This window comes from Cherax quadricarinatus, chromosome 16 (assembly GCF_038502225.1).
Source record: "Cherax quadricarinatus isolate ZL_2023a chromosome 16, ASM3850222v1, whole genome shotgun sequence".
In the NCBI taxonomy this organism is placed as follows: Eukaryota; Metazoa; Arthropoda; class Malacostraca; order Decapoda; family Parastacidae; genus Cherax; species Cherax quadricarinatus.
The window spans coordinates 30,671,671-30,696,073 of record NC_091307.1 but is presented as its reverse complement, the minus strand read 5'-3'; the positions used below and the strand labels follow the sequence as shown (position 1 = coordinate 30,696,073).

Below are 24,403 nucleotides of genomic sequence, written 5' to 3'. Positions count from 1 at the left end.
AAAAAGGTTTGCACTTCAAGCCATTTTGCACACATTTCCTTAATCTTTGAAGTAGGCAATTCCTTCAATTTCTCTCTCCCCTCCTTTGAACCAGTTTCCCCAGGTCTGGCATCTTGCTCTTGAAGTTGATCTATCAGCTCATCAGTGGTTAGTTCTTCATTGTCCTCCTCCACCAACTCTTCCACATCCTCCCCACTAACCTCCAACCCCAAGGACTTCCCCAATGCCACAATTGATTCCTCAATTGGTATACTCCTCTCAGGGTTAGCCTCAAACCCTTCAAAATCCCTTTTGTCTACACATTCTGGCCAGTTTCTTCCAAGCAGAGTTCAAGGTCTTCTTAGTCACTCCCTCCCAAGCCTTACCTATAAGGTTTATACAATTGAGGATATTAAAGTGATCTCTCCAAAACTCTCTTAGAGTCAGTTGAGTTTCTGAGGTCACTACAAAGCACCTTTCAAACAGAGCTTTTGTGTACAGTTTTTTGAAGTTTGCAATAACCTGCTGGTCCATGGGCTGCAGGAGAGGAGTGGTATTAGGAGGCAAAAACTTCACCTTAATGAAGCTCATGTCCCCATAAAGTCGCTCTGCCACGTCTGTAGGATGACCAGGGGCATTGTCTAACACCAGGAGGCACTTAAGTTCTAATTTCTTTTCAGTTAGGTAATCTTTGACATTGGGGGCAAATGCATGGTGTAACCAGTTATAGAAAAAGTCCCTAGTGACCCATGCCTTACTGCTTGATCTCCACAGCACACACAAATTATCCTTGAGGACATTCTTTTGCCTGAACGCTCTGGGAGTTTCAGAGTGATACACTAATAAAGGCTTAACTTTGCAATCACCACTAGCATTGGCACACATCAACAAAGTAAGCCTGTCTTTCATAGGCTTATGTCCTGGGAGTGCCTTTTCCTCCTGAGTAATGTAGGTCCTGCTTGGCATTTTCTTCCAGAACAGGCCTGTTTCATCACAATTAAACACTTGTTCAGGTTTCAGTCCTTCAGTTTCTATGTACTCCTTGAATTCCTGCACATATTTTTCAGCCGCTTTGTGGTCCGAACTGGCAGCCTCACCATGCCGTATCACGCTATGTATGCCACTACGCTTCTTAAATCTCTCAAACCAACCTTTGCTGGCCTTAAATTCACTCACATCATCACTAGTTGCAGGCCTTTTTTTAATTAAATCCCCATGCAACTTCCTAGCCTTTTTGCTTATGATCGCTTGAGAGACGCTATCTCCTGCTAGCTGTTTTTCATTTATCCACACCAATAAGAGTCTCTCAACATCTTCCATCACTTGCGATCTCTGTTTCAAAAACACAGTTAAACCTTTGGCAAGAACAGCTTCCTTGATTGCCTTTCTGTTGCCCACAATAGTAGAGATGGTTGATTTGGGTTTCTTGTACAACCTGACCAGGTCGGTGATACGCACTCCACTTTCATACTTATCAATGATCTCTTTCTTCATTTCTATTGGAATTCTAACCCTTATTGCTGTAGGGTTGGAACTAGAAGCTTTCTTGGGGCCCATGGTCACTTATTTTCCAGAAACAGCACCGAAAACACTGTAATAATACGAAATATTCCGATTGTATGCTTGAATGTTACCGCAGAGGCTGGCTGGTAAACAATGCCACCGGCGGAACATATGAGGCTGGCTCAGGCCGCACATTGGACGCGTCTCGGACGAAGGGCGCTGAGCGGGTTTTTGGGCGGTATGCGGGGCAAAATTTTAGCGATCAAAGCGTCCGGTATGCGGATTGTCCGTTATGCAAGGCATCCGGTATGCAGGGGTCCACTGTATATGGAATAGGTGGTAAGTTACTAAATGCTGTAAAGAGTTTTTATGAGGATAGTGAGGCTCAGGTTAGGGTGTGTAGAACAGAGGGAGAATACTTCCTGGTAAAAGTAGGTCTTAGACAGGGATGTGTAATGCCACCATGGTTGTTTAACCCTTTCAGGGTTTCTGACGTACTAGTACGGCTTACGCACCAGGGTTTTTGACATACTAGTACGCCTAAATTTTAGCGCCCTCAAATCTAGTGAGAGAAAGCTGGTAGGCCTACATATGAAAGAATGGGTCTGTGGTCAGTGTGCGCAGTATAAAAAAAATCCTGCAGCACACAGTGCGTAATGAGAAAAAAAAAACTTGACAGTGTTTTTGGTTTAAAACAGCGACTTTGCACTGTATTTTCGTATGGTATTTATGATGGTATTCTAGTTTTCCTAGTCTCATTTTATAGAATGGAAGACATATTACAGAAATTGAGATGATTTTGATTGGTTTTACAATGAAAAGTACCTTGAAATTGAGCTCGAAGTAGTAGAAATCTTTGATTTTTGCCAAAGTTCAAAAGTAAACAAATCATGCTACCTATCCAATACACGTCAACTGGTGAGTATAATATTCTTTCACAAGTGCGCTGATATTATTTATACCATTTCAACACTTATGCAGTAGTCTGCATAACAGTAAATCTTCTTTTTTTTTGTGAGAATAAAAATTCAAAGTGGAAAGCAAAAGAATGTAAGAGGAGCATGGGGACATGACTAATGAACAGAGGAAATGTTATTTTAGTGCCAGGGATGTCTTTCTTGTTTATTGTGGACCCTATTTGGAAATTGGCATCTTTTGAAATTTGTGTGAAATAGGCAAAATTGCTAAATTCTGACCACTTTATTGGATAGTTGAAATCGGTAAATGGGTGGTTTCTTGTACTCATTCGATATAAAAAAAAAATGGAGTTATAGCAAAATAGTTTTGTCAGCTAGTACACTGGAATTGGCCGAAAATAAGGTTCAAAGTGGGCAAAATCGCCGATATGTAAACATCGTCGAGACCGCTAACTTCACGAGAGCATAATTCCGTAAGTTTTCCATCAAATTTCATACTTTTGGTGTCATTATGTCATTATCATAAGAAATTTTTTTTTTTTTTTTTTTTAAATTTGTCGACCCTGAGAACAAGTCTGGGAGAGGGCCTGTCGACCCTGAAAGGGTTAACATATTTATAGATGGAGTTGTAAAAGAAGTAAATGCTAGGGTGTTTGGGAGAGGGGTAGGATTAAATTATGGGGAATCAAATACAAAATGGAAATTGACAGTTACTTTTTGCTAATGGTACTGTGCTCATGGGAGATTCTAAAGAAAAATTGCAAAGGTTAGTGGATGAGTTCGGGAGTGTGTAAAGGTAGAAAATTGAAAATGAACATAGAAAAGAGTAAGGTGATGAGGGTATCAAATGATTTAGATAAAGAAAAATTGGATATCAGATTGGAGAGGAGGAGGAGTATGGAAGAAGTGAATGTTTTCAGATATTTGGGAGATCACGTGTCAGCGGATGGATTTATGAGGAATGAGGTTAATCATAGAATTGATGAGGGAAAAAAGGTGAGTGGTGCATTGAGGTATGTCTGGAGACAAAAAAAAACATTGTCTATGGAGGCAAAGAAGGGAATGTATGAAAGTATAGTGGTACCAACACTCTTATATGGGTGTGAAGCTTGGGTTGTAAATGCTACAGCGAGGAGACAATTGGAGGCAGTGGAGATGCCCTGTCTAAGGGCAATATTTTTTTATTTTTTTTATTATCACACCGGCCGATTCCCACCAAGGCAGGGTGGCCCGAAAAAGAAAAACTTTCACCATCATTCACTCCATCACTGTCTTGCCAGAAGGGTGCTTTACACTACAGTTTTTAAACTGCAACATTAACACCCCTCCTTCAGAGTGCAGGCACTGTACTTCCCATCTCCAGGACTCAAGTCCGGCCTGCCGGTTTCCCTGAATCCCTTCATAAATGTTACTTTGCTCACACTCCAACAGCACGTCAAGTATTAAAAACCATTTGTCTCCATTCACTCCTATCAAACACGCTCACGCATGCCTGCTGGAAGTCCAAGCCCCTCGCACACAAAACCTCCTTTACCCCCTCCCTCCAACCCTTCCTAGGCCGACCCCTAATAAAAGTATTAGTCAGAGGGCCGAAAAGGGGTTGTTGAGGTGGTTTGGTCATTTCGAGAGAATGGATCAAAGTAGAATGACATGGAGAGCGTATAAATCTGTAAGGGAAGGAAGGCGGGGTAGGGGTCATCCTCGAAAGGGTTGGAGGGAAGGGGTAAAGGAGGTTTTGTGGGCGAGGGGATTGGACTTCCAGCAAGCGTGCGCAAGCATGTCTGATAGGAGTGAATGGAGACGGATGGTATTTGGGACTTGACAAGCTGTTGGAGTGTGAGCAGGATAATATTTAGTGAAGGAATTCAGGGGAACTGGTGATTTTTATATAGCTGGACTTGAGTCCTGGAAATGGGAAGTACAATGCCTGCACTTTAAAGGAGGGGTTTGGGATATTGGCAGTTTGGAGGGATATGTTGTATCTTTATACATATATGCTTCTAAACTGTTGTATTCTGAGCACCTCTGCAAAAGCAGTGATTATGTGTGAGTGAGGTGAAAGTGTTGAGTGATAAAAGTATTTTCTTTCTGGGGATTTTCTTTCTTTTTGGGTCACCCTGCCTCGATGGGAGACGGCCTACTTGTTAAAAATAAAAAAATATGTAAGTGGGTGGGTGTGAGTTGGACCTGACTAGCTTGTGCTACTAGGTCAGATGCCATGCTCCTTCCTTAGTAAATGTGACCTGACCTGACTACCTGAAGGCATTGCCTTAAGCCAGTGGGTGAATTGGATCTGCCTCGCATGGGCCAGTAGGCCTGCTGCAGTGTTCCTTCTTTCTTATGTTCTTATGTTCTTACTTGTCCAGTTTCCTCTTGAAGGCTTTTACACTTGTTTCAGCCGTGTTTCTGATATCTTCTGGTAAGATGTTGAATAGTCTGCGACCCGAATGTTGAGTGTTCCCTTATTGTCATAGTAACACTCTCCTTTTAACCCTTTGAGGGTCCGTGCCGTAGATCTACAGCTATACGTTGAGGGTCCAAACCGTAGATCTATGCCATGAGCTCAGCTCACTCTGATAAGCTGTGAGCAGTAAATTTCGGCCTAGATATGAGAGAATACATCTATGTGGTATGTGTGCACCACATAAAACAAATCCTGCAGCACACAGTGCAAAACGAGAGAAAAAAAAATCTGAGACCGTAATTTTCGATTAAAACAGCGACTTTGCAGTGTTTTTTCGTATGTTTTTTATAGTTGTGTTTGTGATTTCTTGGTCTCATTTGACAGAATGGAAGATACATTACAGAAATAGAGATGATTTTGATTGGTTTTAATAATGGAAATGGGTTGAAATTGAGCTCAAAATAGAAATGTTAAATTTTTGCCAATGTTCAAGAATAAACAAACGATCCCACATGTCTAATACATGCCAGCTGGTGGGTCTAATATACGTTCACAAATGTGGTGATATTATTTATACAATTATTACAGTATTGCATAACAGTAAACCTTCTATTTTTTTGTTTGAATAAAAATTCATTATGTGAATAAAAAATAAAAATGGAATTCATTTGTAAAGCCTGAAAATGTAACTAATGAACAGAGGAAATGTTAGTTTAGTTCCAGGAATGCCTGCATTGTTTATTCTAGACCTTATTTTGAAATTAAAATATTCTGAACTTTGCGTTAAATTGGCCAAATTACCAATTTCCGATCACTTTATTTTGTAATTGAAACAGTTGATTTGGCAATTTCTTGTGCTCAATCGATAGAATAGAAGTAATACAAGTGAAATAGCTAAGAATTTGGTCGACTGGAGTAATATAATTGGCCTAAAATGAGAGTCAAAGTCGGCAAAATCGCCAATGCATAAATATCGCTGACACATCAAAATTTGCGAGAGCATAATTTCGTCAATTTTCCATCAAATTTCGTACTTTTTGTTTTATTATTATTATTTTTATTATTATCACACTGGCCGATTCCCACCAAGGCAGGGTGGCCCGAAAAAGAAAAACTTTCACCATCATTCATTCCATCACTGTCTTCCCAGAAGGTTGCTTTACACTACAGTTTTTAAACTGCAACATTAACACCCATCCTTCAGAGTGCAGGCACTGTACTTCCCATCTCCAGGACTCAAGTCCGGCCTGCCGGTTTCCCTGAACCCCTTCATAAATGTTACTTTGCTCACATTCCAACAGCACGTCAAGTATTAAAAACCATTTGTCTCCATTCACTCCTATCAAACACGCTCACATATGCCTGCTGGAAGTCCAAGCCCCTCACACACAAAACCTAATTTACCCCCTCCCTCCAACCTTTCCTAGGCTGACCCCTACCCCGCCTTCCTTCCACTACAGACTGATACACTCATAAAGTCTCTCTGTTTCGCTCCATTCTCTCTACATGTCCAAACCACCTCAACAACCCTTCCTCAGCCCTCTGGACAACAGTTTTGGTAATCCAGCACCTCCTCCTAACTTCCAAACTACGAATTCTCTGCATTATATTCACACCACACATTGCCCTCAGACATGACATCTCCACTGCCTCCAGCCTTCTCCTCGCTGCAACATTCATCACCCATGCTTCACACCCATATAAGAGCGTTGGTAAAACTATACTCTCATACATTCCCCTCTTTGCCTCCAAGGACAAAGTTCTTTGTCTCCACAGACTCCTAAGTGCACCACTCACCCTTTTCCCCTCATCAATTCTATGATTCACCTCATCTTTCATAGACCCATCCGCTGACACGTCAACTCCCAAATATCTGAATACATTCACTTCCTCCATACTCTCTCCCTCCAATCTGATATCCAATATTTCATCACCTAATCTTCTTGTTATCCTCATAACCTTACTCTTTTCTGTATTCACTTTTAATTTTCTTCTTTTGCACACCCTACCAAATTCATCCACCAATCTCTGCAACTTCTCTTCAGAATCTCCCAAGAGCACAGTGTCATCAGCAAAGAGCAACTGTGGCAACTCCCACTTTATGTTTGATTCTTTATCTTTTAACTCCACGCCTCTTGCCAAGACCCTCGCATTTACTTCTCTTACAACCCCATCTATAAATATATTAAACAACCACGGTGACATCACACATCCTTGTCTAAGGCCTACTTTTACTGGGAAATAATTTCCCTCTTTCCTACATACTCTAACTTGAGCCTCACTATCCTCGTAAAAACTCTTCACTGCTTTCAGTAGCCTACCTCCTACACCATACACTTGCAACATCTGCCACATTGCCCCCCTATCCACCCTGTCATACGCCTTTTCCAAATCCATAAATGCCACAAAGACCTCTTTAGCCTTATCTAAATACTGTTCACTTACATGTTTCACTGTAAACACCTGGTCCACACACACCCTACCTTTCCTAAAGCCTCCTTGTTCATCTGCTATCCTATTCTCCGTCTTACTCTTAATTCTTTCAATAATAACTCTACCATACACTTTACCAGGTATATTCAACAGACTTATCCCCCTATAATTTTTGCACTCTCTTTTGTCCCCTTTGCCTTTATACAAAGGACTATGCATGCTCTCTGCCAATCCCTGGGTACATTACCCTCTTCCATGCATTTATTAAATAATTGCACCAACCACTCCAAAACTATATCCCCACCTGCTTTTAACATTTCTATCTTTATCCCATCAATCCCGGCTGCCTTACCCCCTTTCATTTTACCTACTGCCTCACGAACTTCCCCCACACTCACAACTGGCTCTTCCTCACTCCTACAAGATGTTATTCCTCCTTGCCCTATACACGAAATCACAGCTTCCCTATCTTCATCAACATTTAACAATTCCTCAAAATATTCCCTCCATCTTCCCAATACCTCTAACTCTCCATTTAATAACTCTCCTCTCCTATTTTTAACGGACAAATCCATTTGTTCTCTAGGCTTCCTTAACTTGTTAATCTCACTCCAAAACTTTTTCTTATTTTCAACAAAATTTGTTGATAACATCTCACCCACTCTCTCATTTGCTCTCTTTTTACATTGCTTCACCACTCTCTTAACCTCTCTCTTTTTCTCCATATACTCTTCCCTCCTTGCATCACTTCTACTTTGTAAAAACTTCTCATATGCTAACTTTTTCTCCCTTACTACTCTCTTTACATCATCATTCCACCAATCGCTCCTCTTCCCTCCCGCACCCACTTTCCTGTAACCACAAACTTCTGCTGAACACTCTAACACTACATTTTTAAACCTACCCCATACCTCTTCGACCCCATTGCCTATGCTCTCATTAGCCCATCTATCCTCCAATAGCTGTTTATATCTTACCCTAACTGCCTCCTCTTTTAGTTTATAAACCTTCACCTCTCTCTTCCCTGATGCTTCTATTCTCCTTGTATCCCATCTACCTTTTACTCTCAGTGTAGCTACAACTAGAAAGTGATCTGACATATCTGTGGCCCCTCTATAAACATGTACATCCTGAAGTCTACTCAACAGTCTTTTATCTACCAATACATAATCCAACAAACTACTGTCATTTCACCCTACATCATATCTTGTATACTTATTTATCCTCTTTTTCTTAAAATATGTATTACCTATAACTAAACCCCTTTCTATACAAAGTTCAATCAAAGGGCTCCCATTATCATTTACACCTGGCACCCCAAACTTACCTACCACACCCTCTCTAAAAGTTTCTCCTACTTTAGCATTCAGATCCCCTACCACAATTACTCTCTCACTTGGTTCAAAGGCTCCTATACATTCACTTAACATCTCCCAAAATCTCTCTCTCTCCTCTACATTCCTCTCTTCTCCAGGTGCATACAAGCTTATTATGACCCACTTTTCACATCCAACCTTTACTTTAATCCACATAATTCTTGAATTTACACATTCATATTCTCTTTTCTCCTTCCATAACTGATCCTTCAACATTACTGCTACCCCTTCCTTTACTCTAACTCTCTCAGATACTCCAGATTTAATCCCATTTACTTCCCCCCACCGAAACTCCCCTACCCCCTTCAGCTTTGTTTCGCTTAGGGCCAGGACATCCAACTTCTTTTCATTCATAACATCAGCAATCATCTGTTTCTTGTCATCCACACTACATCCACGCACATTCAAGCATCCCAGTTTTATAAAGTTTTTCTTCTTCTCTTTTTTAGTAAATGTCTACAGGAGAAGGGGTTACTAGCCCATTGCTCCCGGCATTTTAGTTTTATTACCTTCAAAAAGATTCTCTACCATTTCATAAGAAAAAATAACAAAATTATTTTTTGAAAATTCTTGGACACTGGTGTGCACTTTGAAATTTGGCCTTTGGACCCTGAAAGTGTTAAGAGGAGTGATGCTGAAACCGAGTTTAGTGGCTTTGAGATGGATGTGGCCACAAGTGGTTGAGGAAATATCAAAAACCTCAATAACAACCCATGTGCAACACTTGTGCCATATCTTTTCAATTTTGATACCACTGGCAGTTTCATCCTGCCAGAATGTCCTAGAACCTATGCCCTAAGAGAAACGATTTTGGAACATGTGTAATACGTGTTCGGCTGGCTGGCTGGCTGACTTTGGCTGTCTCTATCTCTGTCTCACAGGTACACATATCTACAGTTATCCTAAAAAAGCCAAAGTGCTATATGCCTAGGCATACTAGTGGCCTTATTTAATTAATATTTAATAATATGTAAACCACACAATGTAAGCTTTGCAAGGAAATAAACATTTTCATTTTCAAATACTGTGCTTATAAACATAAGGCATAAGCATGACTTGCAAGTAGTACGCATTTCCACTTGTTCAGGAATCAGATGTCTGTAATGTGTGTAATACCTGTTGATTCATAATGGCTCTCTCTATGAGACAAAGAGACAGGCAGACAGAGACACAGTTAGCAGAGACAGATAAACAGAGACAGAGCTAGACAGATAGATGGATGTAACAGTGAGAACAAAAAACATATGTAAAGGTTCACTGGGAGCAGTGGATGATCAGCAATATTGAATGATGAGTGACTGCACCATCAGCATTAACCCTTTGACTGTTTCCGACGTATAAATACGTCTTACGAGCCAATGTTTCTGACGTATTTATACGCACAAATTCTAGCGGCTTCAAATCAAGCGCGAAAGGCCTGGTAGGCCTACATGAGAGAGAATGGGTCTCAGTGGTCGGTGTGCACCCTGTGAAAAAAATCTGGGACCCAGCGGTGCATTGTGGGAACGCCATGTTGTTAGTCCATTTTCACCATGCCTCTCGGTAAGAAGTTCCTCACTCCTCGGCGGATTGGAGGTCTTTTGTTCCCAAGTGATAGCTCTAACAGCGATGAAAATGTCAGTGACAGTGAATTCCAGGGTTTTGAAGTGAGTGTTACCGGAAAAAGTGCCCAGGATAACGTAATTAGTGATGAAAACCCAGATGACCCACAACCTTCCACCTCTGGTGCTGGGCCGGCTTGTTCACGTTCACGTTCGCCTGTACCAGGATGAAAGAGGAAACTATTTGGTCGTGTACAACACCCAGATGTTAGCAGTGATAGTAATAGTGATAGTGATAGTGATTTCAAGGTCATTGAAAGCAGTTCTAGTGACAGTGAGAGTGAATATTCCCCAGTGAAGCGGTAGTATGTATGACGTAGCATGCGGTCTGGTAGTGTTTCATATGTTGTTCCAAGGGGAAGGAGAAACTCTGGGAGCACATCCCGTGGCCCTACACCACGACCTGATAGTGAGGATGACGATATTGTAACGATGGGTATGAATGATGTGAGTGATGGAGCAGGCAGTGGTGGTGATAGTGAGGGTGGCACGGCCCATGTGGCACCATCAGCGGGCCACGCTACTACCCACGCTGCTGACTCTGCACAACAACCAGCCTCACCCTACCCCACACTCCCACAACCTGCACCACCACAACCTGCGCAACCACAACCACGGTACAATATCCAGACCCCACCAGCAGACCGCATCTGGGATTGGCAGGACGGTGACGAGTTTGTTCCCAGTCCCCATGACTTTGATGAAACACAAAGTGGAATAAAGCCATCTTGTCCACTTGGGAACAATGCCAGTGAACTGGACTGCTTTGAGTTATTCTTCGATGAACCCCTGATGGACATCATTGTCAGGGAAACAAACACATACTGTGATTACACCATGGCAAATACAATTCTCTCACCAAAATCACGGCTACACAAGTGGAAGGAGACAACTGTGGCAGAGATGTACCTGTTTTTTGCCACAATAATGCTTATGCCACATGTGTATAAGCACACTGTCACCACATACTGGGCAACAGAACGCCTGATTTCAACTCCAGGTTTTAGTGACATTATAGGTGTCAATCGTTTCCTGATACTGTTACGTATGTTACACTTTTCAGACAAAACCAGGCCTGACAGAAGCGACAGGTTATATAAGATCAGAAATGTGTTTATGTACCTGAAACAAAAGTGCTGCATGTATTTTTATCCCTTCAGGAAGCTTGTTATTGATGAGTCCTTGATTTTATTCAAAGGAAGACTCTCATTCAAGCAATATATACCAAGCAAGAGGAAACGCTTTGGTATAAAGCTATTTGTACTGTGTGATTGCAGAAGTGGTCTAGTTTTGGATATCATTGTGTACACTGGCAGTAATACTTTGAGAGATACCATGAAGTTATTGGGTATCTCTGGTGATGTGGTTCGAACAATGATGGAACCATATCTTGGTAAGGGGCATATGTTATTTACTGATAACTGGTACACAAGCCCCTTACTCAGTGATTTCTTGCGAGTGAACTTGACAGACGTGTGTGGCACAGTGCGTGGTAATCGTAAACATATGCCAAGGTTCGACGCTGGCACTCGCAGAGGTGAGGTGCAAGCCTTTGCTGCCAATGACATCATGGCATTTCGGTGGCATGACAAACGTGATGTCACATTGTTGACATCAGTTCACAGAAACGAAATGGTACCCAGTGGCAGGGACAACAGAGAGACCAATGAACCCATTCTAAAGCCTGCAGCTGTCATGGACTACAACCTCAATATGCGCTTAGTGGACAAATGTGACATGCAGATTGGGTTTGCAGACTGTGTACGCAAGAGTTATAAGTGGTATATAAAACTTTTTTTCCATCTTGTTGATATCTCTATGCTAAATGCTTATAACATATACAAGTTGAAGACCAACAAAACACCAAAATATGGTGAATTTTGCCTGTCAGTAATCAGACAAATAATTGCAAAGTACCAAGGAGCAACTCCTGCAATAGACCAGCGCCCACACACGTCATCTCGTTTCAGGCCTGGTGATCACTACCCCATACAACTGCCTCCTACTACTGCCAAGAAAAATGCTCAGAAGAGGTGTTATGTATGTATGCATACCACAAAACGCCCACAAACACGCAGAGACACTCGTTTTATGTGTGAGGAGTGTGAAGTGCCCCTCTGCATATACCCATGTTTCAAAGAGTTCCACAAGCTGCAGCAGTTCTAGGAACGTGTTTAGTGACTGTACATATGTATATATATTATGGAACAATAGTAATAAACATTGTTTTGTATTGTTTGTTTGTGTAAACAAAGTGTATACACAAACTAATAGTGATAAAGTTTGTTCTGTTATTGTGTTGTAAACAATGAGTGTATATTTGAACAATGCACCTTACATTGGTCTCACAGGCCACATAAGTTACCTGGAACAGAAAAATATTGAAAAATGCAAGAAACCTTTGAATTAGAGTAAATAAAAGAATACCGGGTGGGCGGCAGTCGCCGCTGTTGCCGTACGCACGTCACTTTCTGCAAACTTTGCGGCTCTATATCTCGGTAAGTACTGATGGCAAAATTTTTTTTTAGGCTTAAAACACTCACAAAAATATTCCTAACATTTTCATAAGAAAAAATAATTTTTTTTTTCGAATATTTGGCAACATAGAATGACAGTTTCAGAGAGGGGCCTGAAACAGTCCAAAGGTTAAATTGCAACTGGATTTGCTCATCTGCAGAGTCATTTTCCTCATTTAAATTAATTGAAATGCAATTAATCCATTCTAGTAGAATTCTGTACTTCAATAATTTCCCTAATATCAACTCTACGGCTATTTATCTATCACAATTCATCTAATATGACATAATAAACAATATAAATAACATAAAAACCTGATATATACTTTAAAATGAATAAAATTAATAAATATGTAGTCATAACATCGGCAGACAAGAGTTTGTCTGGAGATGGGACAAAATACTTTTTGAATAATTTTGCTAATACATATTGTCTATATGGCTTATTTATTTATCGCAGTTCATCTAATATGACATAATTAAACAATATAAACAACATAGAAACCTGATATATACACTAAATGAATAAAATATGTCATATAACAGTTGGAGGTGACCACAACTGCTCCCTCTTTGTTGTAGTAAACAATGCCATCTAGTGACAGCCTTATGAAGCTCTCTATTATGATAATTATTATTATATAGTACATTATTATTATTACATGTATTATTATTATTTTTTTTTTTTTTTTTTTCAACAAGTCGGCCGTCTCCCACCGAGGCAGGGTGACCCAAAAAAGAAAGAAAATCCCCAAAAAGAAAATACTTTCATCATCATTCAACACTTTCACCACACTCGCACATTATCACTGTTTTTGCAGAGGTGCTCAGAATACAACAGTCTAGAAGCATACACATATAAAGATACACAACATATCCCTCCAAACTGCCAATATCCCAAACCCCTCCTTTAAAGTGCAGGCATTGTACTTACCATTTCCAGGACTCAAGTCCGACTATATGAAAATAACAGGTTTCCCTGAATCCCTTCACTAAATATTACCCTGCTCACACTCCAACAGATCGTCAGGTCCCAAGTACCATTCGTCTCCATTCACTCCTATCTAACATGCTCACGCACGCTTGCTGGAAGTCCAAGCCCCTTACCCACAAAACCTCCTTTACCCCCTCTCTCCAACCCTTTCGAGGACGACCCCTACCCCGCCTTCCTTCCCCTATAGATTTATATGCTTTCCATGTCATTCTACTTTGATCCATTCTCTCTAAATGACCAAACCACCTCAACAACCCCTCTTCTGCCCTCTGACTAATACTTTTATTAACTCCACACCTTCTCCTAATTTCCACACTCCGAATTTTCTGCATAATATTTACACCACACATTGCCCTTAAACAGGACATCTCCACTGTCTCCAACCGTCTCCTCGCTGCTGCATTTACCACCCAAGCTTCACACCCATATAAGAGTGTTGGTACTACTATACTTTCATACATTCCCTTCTTTGCCTCCATAGATAACGTTTTTTGACTCCACATATACCTCAACGCACCACTTACCTTTTTTCCCTCATCAATTCTATGATTAACCTCATCCTTCATAAATCCATCCGCCGACACGTCAACTCCCAAGTATCTGAAAACATTCACTTCTTCCATACTCCTCCTCCCCAATTTGATATCCAATTTTTCTTTATCTAAATCATTTGACACCCTCATCACCTTACTCTTTTCTATGTTCACTTTCAACTTTCTACCTTTACACACATTCCCAAACTCATCCACTAACCTTTGCAATTTTTCTTTAGAATCTCCCATAAGCACAGTATTATCAGCAAAAAGTAACTGTGTCAATTCCCATTTTGAATTTGATTCCCCATAATTTAATCCCACCCCTCTCCCAAACACCCTAGCATTTACTTCCTTTACAACCCCATCTATAAATATATTAAACAACCATGGTGACATTACACATCCCTGTCTAAGACCTACTTTTACCGGGAAGTAGTCTCCCTCTCTTCTACACACCCTAACCTGAGCCTCACTATCCTCATATACTATTGTATTATTATTATTATTATTAAACATATTATTATTATTATTATTATTATTATTATTATTATTATTATTATTACAATATAAATAATTTGTAATTTTTATTCATACAAAAAAATAGAAGATAAAGTGGTCCCTCGTTTACCGTATTTAATCCATTCCTGGAGGTGCTACTATTATCGAAATCTGCGATTTTCAAATCAATTTTCCCCATAAGAAATAATGTAAATACAATTAATTCGTTCCTGACACCCAGAAGTATTAAAACAAAAAAACTTTTTACATGAAATATAGATGTAGTACATAAACAATACAATGGGACATGATGAATGAAACATTAACAGCATAACACTTACCTTTATTGGCAATTCTTCTTAGTGTATGGCAGACTGGAGGAGGAGAGACATTGAATTACTGTTTGGAAGGGGAATCCCCTTCTATCAACACCTCAGGTACCAAGTGCTTTTCTGGGGTTACTTCTCTTCTCTGTTTCTTAATGCCACTAGGATCAGCTTGAGAGTGTCACTGGAGCCCTGTCTCGCAAAATAACTGTCCAGAGAGCTCTTTCTGTCATCTCTTTAACACTTCCCTAAAATGGGCCAAGACTTTGTCACTGTACATGTTGCCAACATGGCTTGCAACAGCCTTGTCAGGGTGATGTTTCTCCATAAATCTTTCCATCTTACCCCACATTTCAAAAATCTCCTTAATTTCTGAAGAAGGCACCTTCATCCATCTCTCTTCCTCCTCTGCAGCAAGATTCTGAGCTGCGATCTGTTGCTCTTCCTGCTGAAGCTCTTGCAGCTCCTCAGTGGTGAGCTCTTCGTTGTGGTCTTCCACAGCCTCCAAACTCACATCCAACCCCATGGAACTCCCCAGTGCCACAATAGATTTAACAACAGACATAGGCTCATCAGGGTCAGCCCCAAACCCTTCAAAATCCCTCTTGTTGACACAATCTGGCCACAATTTTCTCCAAGCAGAGTTCAAAGTCCTGGTAGTCACTCCCTCCCAAGCTGTACCTATAAGGGTTATGCAATGGAGGATGCTGAAGTGTTCTTTCCAAAAATCTCTTAGGGTCAAGTGAGTGTCTGAGGTCACATTCAAGCACCTTTGAAACATTGCTTTGGTGTAGAGTTTTTTAAAGTTTGCAATGACCTGCTGGTCTATGGGCTGGAGGAGAGGAGTGGTATTTGGGGGCAAGAACTTTACTGTGATGAACCCAAACTCCTCCAAAATTAGGTCATCCAAGTTTGGAGGATGAGCAGGTGCATTGTCCATTACTAGGAGGCACTTGAGATCCAATTTCTTTTCCAGGAGGTAATTCTTCACACTAGGGCCAAACACTTCACTGAACCACTCGACGAAAATTTCCCTCGTGACCCATGCCATACTATTAGATTTCCAAAAACACACGCACTTTACTCTTCATAACATTGTTTTTCCTGAACACACTGGGATTTTCAGAATGGTACACTAGTAACAGCTTCACTTTGAAATCCCCACTAGCATTAGCACAGAACATGAGCATCAGCCTGTCTTTCATAGGCTTGTGTCCTGGCAGTGCCTTTTCCTACTGTGTAATGTAGGTCCTCTTTGGCATTTTCTTCCAAAAGAGGCCTGTTTCGTCACAATTGAACACTTGTTCAGGTTTCAGTCCTTCAGCCTCTATGTACTCCTTGAATTCATGCACATATTTTTCAGCCGCTTTGTGGTCCGAACTGGCAGCCTCACCATGCCTTATCACACTATGTATGCCACTATGCTTCTTAAATCTCTCAAACCAACCTTTTCTGGCCTTAAATTCACTCACATCATCACTAGTTGCAGGCATTTTTTTAATTAAATCCTGATGCAACTTCCTAGCCTTTTCACTTATGATCACTTGAGAGATGCTATCTCCTGCTATCTGTTTTTCGTTTATCCACACCAATAAGAGTCTCTCAACATCTTCTATCACTTGCGATCTCTGTTTCGAAAACACAGTTGAATCTTTGGCAAGAACAGCTTCCTTGATTGCCGTTTTCTTGGACACAATAGTATCGATGGTTGATTGGGGTTTACTATACAGCCTGGCCAGCTCGGAGACGTGTACTCCACTTTCATACTTAGCAATGATCTCTTTCTTCATCTCTATAGTTATTCTCACCCTTACTCCTGTAGGGTTGGCACTAGAAGCTTTCTTGGGGCCCATGGTCACTTATTTTGCAGATAAAATCACCAAAAACGCTGTACAGTGGACCCCCGGGATTCGATGGCATCGGTATTCAATAAATCTGGTATTTGATGCATTATATCGCAAAAATTTTCCTCGGTATTCGATAAGATTCGTACGAGACCTGTCCACATGTGGCCTGAACTGCCCCTTGTGTGCCAGTGTTTACAAGCCAGCCAGTGTGCGCGCATCTAAGGATACATTCGGTACATTCCATATTATCCATATTATCACTGTGTTTGGTGTTTGTTTCTGCAAAGTAAGTCACCATGGGCCCCAAGAAAGCTTCTAGTGCCAACCCTGTGGTAAAAAGGGTGAGAATTAGTATGGAAATTAAGAAAGATTTTGAAGGGTTTGGGGCTAACCCTGAGAAGCCTATACCAGTTGTGGAATACATTGTGCCTACTTCAAAAATTAAGGAAATGTGTGCACAGTGGGTTGAAGTGTAAACCTTTATGGATGAAAATCACCCTAACACAGCTATTACAATGACAATGTTGTGGCCCATTTTAGACAAATCGCAAAGGAACGGGAGGTACAGAGCTCTATGGACAGATTTGTTTTGCGACAGAGGTCCAGTGACTCTCAAGCTGGTCCTAGTGGCATTAAAAGAAGAAGGGAAGTAATCCTGGAAAAGGACTTGCTACCTCAAGTCCTAATGGAAGGGGATTCCCCTTCTAAACACTAACACCTCTCCCCTCCTTTCATCCCATCAATCATCAACAGATCTTCATTAAAGGTAAGTGTCAATTATTTTATTGTTATTGTAATTATTCTATTGCATTAAACTAATATTTCATGTAGTAATTTTTTTTTTTTTATACTTTTGAGTGTCTTGCACGGATTAATTTGATTTTCATTATTTCTTATGAGGAAAATTGATTTGGTTTTCGATATTATCAGTATTCGATGAGCTCTCAGGAACGGATTAATATCGAATACCGGGGGTCCACTGTAATAATATGAAATGTTCCGATTGTATGCTTGGATGTTACCGCGGAGGCTGGCTGGTAAACAATGTCACCCGCGGAACATGTGAGGCTGGCTCAGGCCGCACATTAGACGCGTCTCGGACGAATAGCGTTGAGCGGGTTTTTTAGCGGTATGCGAGGCAAAATCTTAACGATAAAATGTATCGGTATGCAGATTTAACGTTATGTGATGCCAACGGTATGCGGGGGTCCACTGTATACATAAATTAAAAAAAAATATGATAAAGTATATCAGCAACATTTCTGCAAGCAGCAGGACTCCGTGTTGCTGTCAAGTGAGTGTCCAGCACCAACTTTGCGGCCTTACTTACTTATATCTCGGTAAGTACTGACCCTAAATTTTTTTTTTTTTTTGGTCTTATTACACAGAGAAATTTGCCCTCTTCCTTTAAAAAAAAATTTTTTTTTCTTCTTTCCAAAATATTCGGAGCGCTATCAGTGAAAACATAGACCAGCGTTTAGACAGTTCAAGGGTTAGGCTGTCGACAGCCCACTGGCCTACATAACCATCACAGCCTAGTTGATCTGGTACTTTTTGCAGAGGCTGTGGTCCAGTTTCCCCTTGAAGACTTCAGCATTTGCTCCAGCACTATTTCTGATATCTGACAGTAGTAGGCTGAAGAGCCTTGGCCTGTGAATATTGACACAACCTTCATTGGAGCCTCTGCTTTTCACTTGGTCTATTTTAAACTTTCTCCCAAATCCTTCACTCAAGTATGTTGATTTGGGACTAGGCCTTCAAGTATTTTCCATGTATGTATTACAGGTAGGCCATCACTAATCCGGCAATTAGTAATCAGGTTCCATCAGTAATCCGGCACTAATTTTGGCTAGCATAATTGTAAATTTCCAGCGTTGCCTCACCAACCAGTCGCTACTGTTTGGTGGCGCTACTTGCTGCATGAGTCATTCCAATTTCTTTTTCTCCATTCATTGTTATATCCTGCTCACTTTTAGCCCTAGCCATGGTTCTAACAAATAAAAGAAATGCTTCTCATTGTGTAACCCACATACACCACATACACACACAGTGGCTTTGAAGCCACTGTCGGTCGCCATGAGCTCAGCTCATTCAGATGAGCTGTGACCAGTAAATTTCAGTCTACACATGAGAGAATAGGTCTGTGTGGTAAATGTGCACTATATAAAAAAATCCTGAAGCCCGCAGTGCATAATGAGAAAAAATGGCAACTGTGCTTTTGATGTAAACAGCGACTTTTGCGATGTATTTTCATATAGTTTGTATGGTTGTATTCTTGCTTTTTTGGTCTCATTTGATAGAATGGAAGATATGTTACAGAAATTAATACAATAATTATTACAATAATTCAGTAGTCTGCATAACAGTAAATCTTCTATTTTTTGTGTGAATAAAAATTAAAAATAGAAAGCAAGTGTAATATAAGAGGGGCCTGGTGATGTGACTAATGAACAGAAAATATTATTTTAGTGCCAGGAATGTTTGCACTGCTTATTCTGGACCCTAGTTTGAAACTGGCATTTCTTGAAATTTGGGTGAAATTGGCCAAATTACCGATTCCTGACCACTTTATTCGGTAGTTGAAATACGTAAATGGGCGGTTTCTTGTTTTCAATTGACAGAATAGAAGAAATACTAGCGAAACAGCTATGAGTTTGGTAGACTGGAACAATGGAATGGGCCAAAAATAGGGCCTAAAGTGGGTGAAATCGCTGATGCATAAATATCACCACTGGGTTAAGTGTATTCTAACCTAACCACTCTGTAATCCAACAAAAATCACTAATCCAGCACCCTACAAGTCCTGATGATGCTGGATTAGTGATGGTCAGTCTGTACTAGGTATCTTAATCTTTTTTTTTTTTGCTCTAGGAAATGCATTTTAAGCATTCTGAGGCATTCTTAGTAGTGTATACGTATACTGTACTGGCTCTGTGGGTAGTAAACAAAAATTTCTGTACATCTTCCAGCTCTGCCTCTGAACAGAACCATGAACAATTTTCCAGACATGACGCATAAGTTATTTGAATAGTATCACCAATGGAATCACTTCTCTTGTTTAGAAAATTCTCATATTCCACCCTGCTCTTTTTCTGGCCTTCGCAGCATTCACTTTATAATCTTTAAATGACAGAGCATCCAACATTATCATACCTAAGTTTCTTACATGTAACTTTCATTATATGAGAGATCCTCCTGTACATTATATCCAGTGCTAATTTGAGCTCTTCCTTCTTTCCATACTTAGCAGCTGGAATCTGTTACCACTTAACCCATGTTAGTAGGAAACAACCAAAATGGTAAAAAGGCATTTACATATGAAATATTCATATTTTGTGATACTGAGACTAGGTTTAATATACAGCATGATTAAGTTTTTTACCTGTACATGAGTAGTATTTGCACCAACTAAATTTAGAGAAGCCTGAAGAGAGTGTACTTTTTCCCGAGCACTTTCTAACAACTGGCTCAACTGCTCCCGCTCATCCAAAAGATGTTGTTTCTCTGACTCAAGCTGTAATCCTTGACTCTTTTCCTGCATCTAATAATGGAAAAAATGTATTGTTTAGCTTGGATAACTGAAAATTTAATTAAAATTACTAATACAAAAAATTATGAATGCTTCTTGAATTATGGTAAATATTAATTAATATACAATACTATATAAAAATAAAGTAATTATATTGCATGAAATGTAAAGCTGAGTACTCAGCTAAGAGTTTAAAGCCAGTCTGCAGATGCATTAAAAGAAAACTTTAGGTTTTTATACAGTCATAAACTGATGATTTAAAATTGATCACTCTTCTATATATGTACAGCAGAGTATCAGTGGAATAATCTGAAATGCTTAGGATCAAGCCATGTCCATATTACTGATCCTTCTGGAGTGCTACATTTTACAGTACAATAAATCCTCAATTTAACGAATTTAGGATTTGAAGGGGATAATAAAGATGAACAATGTCCACTGTTTCCAGAATTGTGCATTTTTGTTACACTCTGCTGGGTAAACTGATTTAGGAAACAGTCTGTTGTCATGAGAATAGTCTGTTATTTATTTGATCATGACAAAACAATCTTATTATTCAGATCTAACAGACAATCTGCATTACCAGATGCCTCTCTCCCTATTAGTCCATTAAATCAAAGGTTTGTTGTCCATGTAACAGCACCACACTACAGTACATGTAGGAGTATCACACAAAATATACATGTACAGTAAAAATTTAAAATTAATTAAACTGTGATTGAACAATTAATCCAGTTTATCTACACATACAAAGAGCAATATATTAAGTGAAACATAAAATTCACTTCAAACAAACGAACAAAGTTTATTTCTTTGCAAGGTTACATTGAGGTTATGAAATTACAATAATGGGGTACAGTGAAAAGAGAGCTACTATCATGCCTAGGCATTATGGGCAGACTTAATTTAATGTCTTACATACTACCTAATACTAAAGAAATTTATCATTGTTTGTTTAAGTTATACAAGTACATCTTCTTTGTTTATAGCAGACAGTACTTTTACCCCAATTACAATAGTTTCAATAATGAATATTGAAATTAAATTATGGGAATATAACATTGCGAGTTGTTGAAAGTTAACAGTATAAGAATGCTACAACTGATTGTAAGGCAGTATTGTTTTAGGTAGGTATTTATACTACAAAGTAGGATTAATAATGTATGAACTTTGGGCATCTTGATTTGAAGTTTTAAGATTTGGATACTTTTTAATAAAGTTAAATACTGAGTATTGAGTATTTAGTTTAGGGTGAGTAGGTGGTTTTTGAGAAGAGCCTTAAACTGGTGTTCAGACCTGGTTACTTTAGTATTTACTGGTAATGAATTCCAAGAGTGATGAGATGGCAGATTACAAATTTCATGGACCAGCACAACTGGCATAACCCAAACCAGCATGGTCTTAGAGCAGGACAATCATGCCTGTCATAGCTGCTGAACCACTATGACAGAATTACAAAGGAGTTGGGAGGCTACTAAAACCAGATGTGATTTACACAGATTTTACAAAGGCATTTGATAAATGCAATCATGAAGTGATAGCACACAAAATGAGGGCCACAGGCATTACAGGGAAGGTAGGCAGATGGATTATCAGGTTCTTAATACAAAGAACACAAAAAGTAGTAGTAACCAAAGCAAAATCCAACACGGGTGAGGTAAAAAGCTCAGCTTCCCAAGGCATTGTCCAGGCACCTCTGCTGTTTCTCATCCTCATAGCAGACATAGATAAAAACACCCATCACAGTTTTGTATCATTTGCAGATGACACTAAAATAAGCATGAAAGTCACTATGGTAGAAGACACTGAAAAATTACAGGAGGATAAAACCAGGGTTTTCCAGTGGGCAGTGGAAAACAATATGACATTCAATGGTGATAAGTTCCAGCTGCTAAGGTATGGAAAGAATGAAGAACTTAAACGAAACACTGCACGTATACAGAACTCAAGAGGATCACCAAATAGAACGAAAGAAACAAGAAAAGAACTTGGGAATAATTATGTTCTTTGAAAGAAAGGTCAGCTAAGACAAAGCTCAAATGACCCAATTGGTCAACTGGTATATAATGAACATGACAGAAAATAATAGTAAATGACTGATAGTCTACCACCCCAAGCAGCAACTAACCACAGAATATAGTAAACCAAAATGTACCTGGTCAGAGCAGCTGCAACCACTGCTATATTAGAGGGTAACAGTCATGTTTCTGGCAAACATAAAATATTAACCCTTTCAGGGTCGACAGGCCCTCTCAGAGACTTGTTCTCAGGGTTGCCCAAATTTCAAAAAAAAAAAAAAAAAAATTTTTTCTTATGAAAAGATAGAGAATCGTTTCCCAATCATAATGACACCAAAAGTATGAAATTTGATGGAAAACTTACGGAATTATGCTCTTGTGAAGTTAGCGGTCTCAATGATGTTTACGCATCGGCGATTTTGCCCACTTTGAGCCCTATTTTCATCCAATTCCAGTGTACTAGTCAACAGAAATCATAACTATTTCGCTAGAACTCCATTTTTTTCTATCGAATGAGTACAAGAAACCACCCATTTACCGATTTCAACTATCCAATACGGTGGTCAGAATTTAGCAATTTTGCCAATTTCACACAAATTTCAAAAGATGCCAATTTCCGAATATGGTCCAGAATAAACAAGAAAGACATTCCTGGCACTAAAATAACATTTCCTCTGTTCATTAGTCATGTCCCCATGCCCCTCTTACATTCTTTTGCTTTCCACTTTGAATTTTTATTCTCACAAAAAATAGAAGATTTACTGTTATGCAGACTACTGCATTGGTGTAGAAATGGTATAAATATTATCAGCACACTTGTGAAAGAATATTAGACTCGCCAGTTGACGTGTATTGGACGCATAGCATGATTTGTTTACTTTTGAACTTTGGTAAAAATCGAACATTTCTGCTACTTTGAGCGCAATTTCAAGGTAGTTTTCTTTGTAAAACCAGTCAAAATCATCTCAATTTCTGTAATATATCTTCCATTCTATAAAATGAGACTGGGAAAACTAGAATACAATAATAAATACCATACGAAAATACAGTGCAAAGTCGCTGTTTTAATCAAAAAACACGGTCAGAGTTTTTTTTCTCATTAGGCACTGTGCTGCAGGATTTTTTTTACACCATGCACACTGACCACGTAGACCCATTCTTTCATATGTAGGCCTACCAGCTTTCTCTCACTAGATTTGAGGGCGCTAGAATTTAGGCGTACTGGTACGTCAAAAACCCTGGTGCATAAGCCGTTCTAGTATGGCCGAAACCCTGAAAGGGTTAACTACAAAACTCTTTTAGAACTACAGTGGAACCCTGGATTTTGTCCAGTACAGATATCGTACAATTCGGATTTCAACCATTTTTTTGGGGTGAAATTTTACCCTGGGTTTCATACCTTCGCTTGGAAATCGTCCATATTAGACATGTCTGCCCGCCCGGGACGCGGCTGCTCACACATATGTGACTCAATCTGCTTTTGTCACTTGTTCACTGAGCAATACTCCACGTGTTCATCCAAAACATTTCATAATAATCCATTGTTTTTTGTGCTTGCTTATTGAATGCGACTGCTAAATAAGCCACCATGGGGCGAAAGAAAATTCAGAGTGCCAGCCTTTTGATAAAGAGCACAAGAAACAGGATATAATTCAATGGTGGTAGAGGGTGGTAGTGATAGTGGTAGAGGGTAGTAGTGATTGTGATAGAGGGTGGTAGTGATGGTGGTAGAGATAACCTCTCCTCTCTCTCCCCACCTTGCCTTCTTCCATAACCCAACAGAAGTCTTCACTAAATAATAATAATAATAATTTTATTTCTTTGTAAAGGTTACAATGTGTAATTACAATTTTGATTTGCTAAGTACAAAGATAGCCACTATCATGCCGAGGCATTTCAGGCAAACTAATCCTAGTACATAGTAAC

At 39.6% G+C, this 24,403-nt stretch overlaps 1 protein-coding gene across 6 annotated transcripts in view; it reads right to left on the bottom strand.

The window, feature by feature from the left end:
- The window catches only part of LOC128705063 (centrosomal protein of 290 kDa), a 448,876-nt gene that overhangs the window by 57,324 nt on the left and 367,149 nt on the right, over window positions 1-24,403 (bottom strand). For all 6 annotated transcript variants that reach the window (XM_070085555.1, XM_070085557.1, XM_070085556.1 and 3 more), the window contains one exon: window positions 20,313-20,471. In XM_070085555.1, coding sequence (XP_069941656.1) covers window positions 20,313-20,471 — 159 coding nt within the window. The remainder of the gene's footprint in view (window positions 1-20,312; window positions 20,472-24,403) is intronic.